Consider the following 9,281-nt stretch of genomic DNA (forward strand, 5'->3'; position numbering starts at 1 on the left):
GTCTCGCTTCCACATGTTATCAAAATTTTCACTTTTGGATATTTATTCTACTCATTCAGTCGCCATTCAGCAATATTCAAGCATTATCTTTGATACCAGCATTGAGAATTAAAAGTATATATTAATCTAACCTATTTGGTCTCTTCAATCATCTCGAATATTATTTAATTCATATTTTTCAAATCAAGCTTAATTATTTTGTTAGATGATTAACAAATTATAATACTTGACCATCACACGATAGACGTCATACACTTATTAACAAATTGTTGGTAGGAGAATCGAATTAAAAAAGAAAAAATTGAACTTGAACACACACTCAATTTCAAGTTGAATTTGAAGTTAACATTATTTAATTTTTAAGTTTCGAGTTCCTTGATATAATTATTTGATTAAATTCTGATACTTGACGATTTTAATCAAAACACTCTTGATTCGATATGAAATTAAGGAAAAAGAAAAAAGAAACTCTTGTCACATAATATTTTTATTTTGGCAATAAAAAAATATAATCACACGAGCAAAATATAAATTTCGAAGAAAAAACTTACTCTAAGGGCATCCACAATGGTGGATATAATCCAAGCCAAGTCATCCAAATATCCTCTCCATCTAAATATTCACCACTACACATCATTGATTTGTGTGACACAACAATACCCGCTTACAAATTTGTAACCGGGTATTGCAAAAAAAAATTTAATTTCTTCAAGCCAACGTGAGTTTCACACTGGCTTGAGACGCGTGCGTGCATTGCACGTGCGCGTCAGACACCTACAATGGACAATTGAATTGAATCCGAAGTCGACCAAGCTTGAATCACCAAAACAATGGTCGACCCAAAGTTGGGTAAACCCAAACATACCCAAGTTTTGGGTCTACCCAAGCTGAGTAGACCTAAAACTTGCTTAGGGTAGACCCAAGTTACAAGCGTGATGAGTCGACTAAAAAACAATGTGGGTCAAAAATTGGTCAATTGAATGAAAATAAAATATTAATTAAAGTGACAGTAGACCCATAAATATTTGTTTTTTTGTTGTGGTGATATTTGATTGTGAAATATGAGATATTTGAATAGAGAAATATTTGATTGATGATGTGAATTATGAGGTCCACGAATATTTGAAAGAAATATCATTCTTATTGTGGATGACCTAATATATACTAGTGTCTCTTGTATGATATGATATATNTAAAAATATTTTTAGCATTCTTAATTTAGGGAAATCAAATTTCAAATGTTTTAAAGAATGAAGACATGAAATAATAATAATAAAAATATTATTTAATTATCCTATCTGAAATCAAGTTTAATTATAATTATAAATACTAAATTGCATCATCATCTTCACCTCACTTTAATTCAAAAGCTCCACGAATTTTACCATTTCATTTAACTTTTGTCGTTATCCTCCAGACCCTTTCGCCAAACTCACTCTGCACCCCCCCCCCCCCAACTTTCCAAATCTAGGTTTTCTTCTCGCTTTCTCCATTTTTCCCTCGTCACGACGTCGGGTGTGGGTGGAGACCTGTTAAATCTGAGTGCATTTTTTGAGGAATAGACGGAGTTGAAGTTTCGACATTTACAGTGTAAGTTTTGATGTGTGTTCTTGCCATTCCGTTCCCCTCAAGATTCGACCTTTTTTAGTTCCTCTTTTTTCATTTTAGTTTCTTTGTCAGGATGAGTCCTGAAATCTCTAGTTTCTTGTTTTATTTAACTCCTTTGTGGAATTGATGAAAAACCCATGTTAAACCCTTGCCGAAATTCCACTTTTCCTGTTGTGGCTTTCTAATTCATGCGGTGCTTTTATGTTTCTCTCTTTTTTGGCTTGTTTTTCAGGGATTTTTTCGGATTTGGTTTGTGAGTTTCAGAATTTTCAGGTACATGCGAAGAAGCGGTTTTGAGGTCTAATATTTGGAAAAAAAAATCGAATCTTTACTGTGTTTTTTTTTACCAAGTAAATGCATGGATGGAAGAGAAGGAATTGCATATCGAGGCTCAGCTTCATATTACTTCAATAGAGGTGGATTCGGTGGATCTGATGGTTCCGGGTCTGGACCGAATGGACATGGTGCCAGTGGTAGCTCAGCTATGACACAGGCACGTGAAATACACCCCACGCATGTTTTTAAAAATCTATCAAATCCCAACATCGCGATGCATCCCAGTATAGGTGTTAATGGTAGTGCTGTAAGTGATTCTGCTTTCCATGTTGAGAACTCGTCACCAAATTTTACTCATGGCATGACTATGGCTATGGTGCCTGTTGTACCACCAAGTGGTGAAACTGTGAAGAAGAAGAGGGGTAGGCCTAGGAAATATGCTCCAGATAAGTCTAATATGTCTTTAGGATTGTCACCTTTGTCAGCTCCGACACCTCGTTTCGACGAGATAAACCCTACTGAAAAAAGACGGAGAGGGCGACCGCCGGGCAGTGGATGGAAGCAACAGCTTGCTCCTCTTGGTATTTATTTTTTTATTGCTGTTGATTGCGAGTTTGTATCTTTAATGTCTCTGATGATTGCTGGATGCAATGCATTAGCTTTTTTAGTGCAAGAAGTCTTGATAGTGTGACATATCACATATATTAGTGTCTTTCCAATACCAAAAATTCAGTATTATGGTTATGAGTTATCTAATGTAATATCTAGAAGAAAAATCATCAGTATTAAACCTCTCTTGAGGAAAGTTAAGAAGAGGTCCTCAGAGAGCAGAGAGCAAAGAGTAGTTTGTTGCTGGACTTGTACCTTGACCATGATTTCAAATGCTGATTTGTTACTGAAAATACGAGTCTGTGAGGAATAGAATGGACCTCAACCTGTTTAGTGCTTTATGGGGTTTCCACGATCTTCATTTACAACTTTAATTAGTGTCAGCTGCTTAACGCATAAAAAGTGAGCTTTTTCTTTATTTTTGTCCTGATTTTCATATAAGAATTCGGTGTTCCTCACTTGTCACATTGATTTCACAGTTGTGTTGTCTTGTTTTTCAAATTCACCACTTGATTTGTCATGCCCCCTTTATGTATTTATGTTATTCTAATTCTCTCCTCCACTCCCAACCACCATGAGAAGAAAAACAACTGGAAATTCTTGTTTATTTAGACTTGAATTTGGGAACTATTGGTCTTTTATCATCTTTTTAGTTTTAGATGCAAATCACTCTATCCATGAATTTCGTGGCTGTGAGAACATTTAAGTTCTTAAATAAATATTTGATCAGGTGAATGGATGAACAGCACAGTTGGGCTAGCTTTTACACCGCATGTCATACATGTTGGAGTTGGAGAGGTATGTTATTCATTCAAGTATCTCTCAATTCTGGTTTCTGTAAATACATGTTCGATATGAATCTGTTATTATTAAATGTTTAACATGAAAGAGTATATTGTTTTAGTAGACTTGCAGCAAGAGAATTTACTGTTCTCCCTGCAGGATGTTGCCGCAAAAATATTGGCATTTGCGCAACAGAGACCAAGAGCTTTATGCATCTTGTCTGCTAATGGATCAGTTTCTTCGGTAACTTTACGCCAACCTAGTATTTCTGCTGGCACTGTCACTTATGAGGTTAAAACCATCCTGATCCTTCATTTTTCATGTGCTGCTGTATTTTGAAATCTTGGGGAACTCAATTTTTTAATATAATAATTTTTTTGCCACTAGGAAGTATGATCCTTCTGTTACAAGTTATGTGGTTTCACGACCTTTCTTGACTTCTTAATGTCTGAGCTAGTTATGTGTGATCGAAGCTATTTATATCTTCACAGGGTCACTGATTTTGATTTATTTGCCCCTTATGAAGGTGATATCTATTTTCTTGGTTAATATGTTTTATATTGAATATTAAAGACCTAATTTCTTCGTGGAAATTGCAGTGTGTGATATTATTGCTGAATTATTATGATTTGCTTGTTAAATTGTGTTAAGCAATCTGGTGCCCAGCAAATCCTTACTCTTTGGAGATGTGGATGTTTTTGAATGACCAAAACTCTCTACGTATCCCTGATCAGTAGGGTGGTATCGTATTTTAAAATAGACCGAGTAATTCTTAAAGGAAACATGTCCAATCAAAGTGCTCTTTTGGTTTCAATCTTTATTTATCATTTTATGGTTACTCCTCAATGTACCCTGTGGTATTCTTGGATTTGAAATTTTTCTGGTCCCTTTTGTTGATTGTTTTTGAAAGTGGACTGGGTTGACCTGATAGCACCCTCTACATAATGGGTGAGGCTATTTAAATGAATTTAACAAACTCCATTCATAGCATATCACACCAATTAGAAGCAAATCTATCATGTAATTTGGGGTTTGGTTCCCCGAGGCGTGGAGGGATATTTTATCACGTTAAAAGTGATCTTTTTGCAGTGTCGATTCATGCTACTAAATGAGGCAATCTGTTAGGATATAATATTTTATGGTATTTTAATGCATAACATTTTTGTTCGGGTAAGTCATTACCCATTCTAAAATGAAACCAATACGGCTTGTTATTTCTTTTAGGGCCGGTTCCAAATACTATGCCTGTCTGGTTCGTACTTACTTGCTGAAAGTGGCGGACCTCGCAATAGAACCGGCGGACTAAGCATTTCCATTTGCAATCCTGACGGGCGTATGATTGGTGGAGCCATAGGCGGTAGACTCATTGCAGCAAATCCAGTGCAGGTAATCATTTGATTCTCTGAATTTGTTTGATCACCTGTACAGTTCCCTTTCACCCTTTATACGGTTATATATCTCACTACCTTAAATTTCTGCAGGTGGTGGCATGCAGTTTTGTTTATGGTAGTACTAAAGCAAAGAACAAAGCTGAGTCAGAGATAAAAGACGAAAATTATCTGTTAGAAGAATCTGCTGAGAAGTCATTAACACCAGATACTGCTGCTCCAAGTCATCCTGATTCTGGTGCGAGTCTTTGGCCACAGGGTTCACGATTGGACATAAAAAATTCTCAGCTTGATTTCGACCTGATGGACGGATGATGATACTAGCTACAATCAGCACTTGGCATTTTTTGTATATATGTGTGGTTGCAAATGATCGACATCTGGAATCTGCCGATTCCGAACTCACAGTAAAAACAGTTTCTGGAATCTGATGGTGAGGTTGTGCTAACAAATATTGTAACAAAAGTTATCTTTCTAGGTTCTTGAGGAGCTGCAATGCTAGAGAATTCTATTGTTGTTGGGAAGTAAAAGAAAGTATTGACTGATATTTATGTTAAGATTATCGTTGTCTGTTCCTCTTGTAAGAAAAAATTGAGTTCGCCACTCTTTGCCAATGTATTTTACCTTTCATTTGCTCTCATATCTTTCAATCCTGTTTGGATATAAAAACGCGCTGTCTCAAGAAAGGAAGCCTAACGGGTTATGAACTTATAATTGGGGGATATTTCTGCTGTCTCAAGAAAGGAAGCCAAACGGGTTATAAACTTATAATTGGGGGATATTTCCAAAATATGTTGTTAAACTGATATCGGTTCCCTGTTCTATATCCTCATCGATTTGTTCATAAATGCATTTAAATTCAAGATCTTTTGAGGGGGCAAAAAGAAAAAGGGAAAGGATCAATGCAAATTAACTACATATAAGACACCAAATTCAAATGGACGGGTTCCGACGGTATTACAATAAGTTCTTCAACACAAGTAATATTCTTGTACTTGTTCGCATACATATCCAATGGGGAATTAATATAGCAGCACTCTTTGAGTAACAAATGGGAACTAGTTGTCATTACTGCTTAAGCCTTCTCCAAGAGCTTCTTTATATCCTTCTGCAAAATTATACATGAAACCGAGGATTTTTTCAGCGGTAATTGAGATAAATAACGTTTACATGTAATTCAAATTAATAAATAACGTTTACATGTAGTTCAAATTACCAAGTAGCGTGTGTATTTACCTCTATGCTAGAAGGAGACGTGGTGGGCGCGTAACGATCAACAACACGACCCTCTTTGTCGACAAGGAATTTGGAGAAATTCCATTTGATACTATCTCCAAAAAGGCCACCTTTGACAGACTTCATGTACTTGTAAATGGGAGCAGCATTGGAGCCATTTACCTCAATCTAAGTCAATAAAATAACATTATTAAATTCGAAGTTTCTAGAAAAATCTGTATCATAGGGAAACGATTTCGTGTTTCTATATTACTTTGTCAAAAATGGGATACTCAGCCTTGAAGCGAGTGCAAGCAAACTCCTGAATTTGTTCATTGGTGCCAGGCTCCTGCGAGCCAAACTGATTGCAGGGAAATGCTAGTATCTCCAAACCTGAGAATTATGCCAACGATAAATGGTCGTTACCAAATTCTTGATGATCAATAAAAACTCTGCAAGACACTCCATGAGCCAAGAAAATCCAATTTTGATTGTTCCATAATAATAAAACTACAAAAATATCCTGCAGAATATGAAAGATCGCGCAATATATAACCAAAACACACCTTGATCCTTGTATTTCTCATACAACTTTGTTAACTCAGTGTAGTTCGTATTGGTTAGGCCACTACAGAAAAATCAAAATCAACATCAAATCAAAACAAAATCGATAAAAGTTTCTACAGGAGAACAGATATAAATTGCACGGCTAGATCATGAAGCCAGAGCATAGTTAAACAAAGAGATAAATGAAAATATCTCAGGAAATTGTAGCAAGGCATTGAACGAATTAGTCACACAAAATGACACATGCAGTTCATCACCTTAGTAATTGGAAAGTGTGCAGAAGAGTACTGTAAAACAAAGACGAAGCCTGCAGTATCTTAAACACAACACCAACTCATAGTATAATGATTTGTCGTTCATTTTCTTTTAGGTGAAAATTGATGACATGGTTGACTTTTTTCATTAAAAATGTTATTAGCAATATATGTAAAGTGCAATTAGATCTTGGAATTTCGCTGTAAGATTAACATATAATTTTTACAAGGCAAATTAAATGATAGATGTGAAGGCTTTACGCATAATTTTGAAATTTTCAGAAGCCAAAGTAAACATACCATTGTGAAGCAACATTGACAATCAGCAGCACCTTTCCCTTGTAAATACCCAAATTAACATCATCCCCTTTACTATCCTGAAACCATCAATTTTCAATAATAATAATTAAAAAAAAATCACCAGTCTGCAAATACCAAAAGATTATTTATTTGGGCATTGAAATTTCCAGACAGCTGAGAACTGAGAAGCAAGTACCTTCACGGTGAAATCATGGATCGATTGAGGCGCGCTTGATTGGCTGGCCATCGCTGCGATCTGTTCCAAAGCCCACAAGCTGCGGAAAGAAATTTGGGGGGTCAATGAGATTAGGGTTCGCACGAATCCAGTAGCCCCAGAAGAGAGTGCATATAGGGAAACAATGCAGTTTTGACGAATTTAATGTAATGATATCAAGAAACGACGCAAATTGTACGGTTCCCCCGGTGTGCATGCAAGAACCGGGGAGATGCTTGTGTATACGTGGCGGAGCGCATACACGCCACGTCGCATCACGTTGTCCAATAGTCGTCCTAGGTGTGGAAGCATTGAAGTTGTTTTCGATGTTCTAGATGAATTTTAGTAGTTCTTTTCTGTCTATTTTCTAGCATTGTAGTTCTACCATCTGGAAACTTCTGCTTGTGTTTTGTCGTATAATTTTATGAGTCAATTTTTGTAAAACGGATTTTTTATTTTGATTATTCATAAAATTTTGTTATTTTTTATACAAAAAAATATTGCTTATTATTATAAATATAAATAGAATTGGTCCGTCCTACGGATAAAAATCCATAAGATCGTCTCACAAAAAACCTACTATACATATATATTAATATTCAAAAATGACATTTTTGTAAAGATATCCACCGAATGACCAAATCAAGTGACATTTTCGTAATTAAATAGTCATCAAAGGGAAAACAAAAAAGTAGTTGTGATATTTTTGTAATTAAATTAAATAGTCATCAAATGACAAACAAAAAAGAGGAGTATTTGAAATTATCAAATTGTTTAATAATTTTGGTTGTGATTAAAATTAAATTAGGATAAAATTGTAAGTTTTTCTAAAAGTTAACCAAATTAATTAAGAATTAGTTGGAAAAGAGTGGTATTTAATATAGTAAGATATATGTATGTATAGTTGGGTTTTTTAACCGTTTATAGGACATTTTGTGAAAGTATAATAAAATAAAGTAAAAAAATAAAAAAATTAACAAATTAATGTGTCACGCCTCTTGAAGAGGCGTGACTTTCAATTTATTTATTTTTTAATAAAAAGCAAGTCACGCCATCTCAGATGGCGTGACTTTCAATTGCTTATTTTATTTTATTTTTTAAAAGCAAGTCATGTCATCTCCAATGGCGTGACTTGCTTAATTTTAATTTTTTTTAGAGTACGTCACGCCTATTTTTTAAGCTTTGATATAAATTAATTTACGTGGCTATTCGAATATAAAGTATGAATATATCATAATCTTACGTTTTGAGTTTATGATTAAAATACCTAATTATGTTTCTATGTATTATTAGTTATTCTTATTATTTTATATTATGCAAATGATAATAACAATACTCATTGTTATTGTTTTATATAGATAGTATATAAAAAAATTAGTATAACGATTAATTTATTTTACACCAATAATATAAATTTTCATATTATATAAAAAAGGAAGTCACGCTTACCTTCCATGACTTCTTTTTTTTTCGTTTCCTTTTTTTTTTAAAAAAAATTACGCCAACTCACATATATTTTTATTTCACCATCAAATTATTACGATTAATACAATAAATCATTAAACATTTTTTTTATTGTATCTCATAATTATATGAGATATTGTATTTTATTTTTAAACAAAAAACTACGTGATTTTATTTTTTATTTTACAAATAATCTTTTATATTAAATGTGAAACAAATATATACATAAACAAATAAATTTAAAATTATTATTATCGTACTATACAATTATATAATTATTATAAAACAATAATACCAACGTAAAAAAATAGCATATAACATAAATTTTTTAAACGTTTTTTTTAAAAAATAATAATAATAATGAAAATTTATCAAAAGTTTAATAAAAAATTCAGATTTATCTATAAATACCTATTCATGAATAAAGCTCAGAACGATTTTCAAATTTCTTTACAAAAATTAGTAATAACTAAAAAAATCACTTAATAATTAAAATTGAAAAAAAATTAAATAACACGACAAAATTAGTCTAACATTAATAATAATTTCATTTATAACTTTATATTTAACAAAATAATTATTGTTAGTATACATACCTTTAAT

General features: G+C 33.3%; 2 protein-coding genes across 5 annotated transcripts; one reads left to right on the forward strand and one right to left on the reverse strand.

Annotated features, from left to right (window-relative positions):
• The first annotated feature begins 1,376 nt into the window (after window positions 1-1,376).
• Window positions 1,377-5,304, forward strand: LOC140977965 (AT-hook motif nuclear-localized protein 5-like). Of its 4 annotated transcripts, none has more exons than XM_073442659.1 (6): window positions 1,377-1,590; window positions 1,882-2,465; window positions 3,224-3,291; window positions 3,436-3,567; window positions 4,501-4,662; window positions 4,758-5,304. In XM_073442659.1, the coding sequence occupies exons 2-6, from the start codon at window positions 1,967-1,969 to the stop codon at window positions 4,977-4,979; spliced, it is 1,083 nt and encodes a 360-aa protein (XP_073298760.1). In that variant the 5' UTR covers window positions 1,377-1,590; window positions 1,882-1,966; the 3' UTR covers window positions 4,980-5,304. The 4 variants fall into 4 exon arrangements, with proteins under 4 accessions (XP_073298760.1, XP_073298757.1, XP_073298759.1 ...); XM_073442656.1 differs by having other exon boundaries at window positions 1,378-1,590; window positions 1,841-2,465; XM_073442658.1 differs by having other exon boundaries at window positions 1,378-1,590; window positions 1,873-2,465.
• A 261-nt stretch (window positions 5,305-5,565) lies between these two features.
• LOC140977967 (probable phospholipid hydroperoxide glutathione peroxidase) lies at window positions 5,566-7,432 on the reverse strand. Its single transcript, XM_073442663.1, has 6 exons — window positions 7,197-7,432; window positions 7,001-7,077; window positions 6,446-6,507; window positions 6,154-6,272; window positions 5,901-6,068; window positions 5,566-5,772 (listed from the first exon to the last, which is right to left on the reverse strand). The coding sequence occupies exons 1-6, from the start codon at window positions 7,245-7,247 to the stop codon at window positions 5,740-5,742; spliced, it is 510 nt and encodes a 169-aa protein (XP_073298764.1). The 5' UTR covers window positions 7,248-7,432; the 3' UTR covers window positions 5,566-5,739.
• Between the last annotated feature and the right edge of the window lie 1,849 nt (window positions 7,433-9,281).

This window comes from Primulina huaijiensis, chromosome 6 (genome assembly GCF_012295235.1).
Source record: "Primulina huaijiensis isolate GDHJ02 chromosome 6, ASM1229523v2, whole genome shotgun sequence".
Classification (NCBI taxonomy): Eukaryota; Viridiplantae; Streptophyta; class Magnoliopsida; order Lamiales; family Gesneriaceae; genus Primulina; species Primulina huaijiensis.

Bases quoted from the DNA above. Each gene is read 5' to 3' on its own strand.
- LOC140977965 (XM_073442659.1), top strand. From the start codon at position 1,967: ATGGATGGAAGAGAAGGAATTGCATATCGAGGCTCAGCTTCATATTAC. The intron at 2,466-3,223 runs GTATTTATTTTT...ATATTTGATCAG, and splicing joins GCAACAGCTTGCTCCTCTTG to GTGAATGGATGAACAGCACA. The intron at 3,568-4,500 runs GTTAAAACCATC...TATTTCTTTTAG, and splicing joins CTGGCACTGTCACTTATGAG to GGCCGGTTCCAAATACTATG.
- LOC140977967 (XM_073442663.1), bottom strand. From the start codon at position 7,247: ATGGCCAGCCAATCAAGCGCGCCTCAATCGATCCATGATTTCACCGTG. The intron at 6,508-7,000 runs GTATGTTTACTT...ATTTTTCTGTAG, and splicing joins GTCAATGTTGCTTCACAATG to TGGCCTAACCAATACGAACT. The intron at 6,273-6,445 runs GTGTGTTTTGGT...CATAATTCTCAG, and splicing joins TGAGAAATACAAGGATCAAG to GTTTGGAGATACTAGCATTT.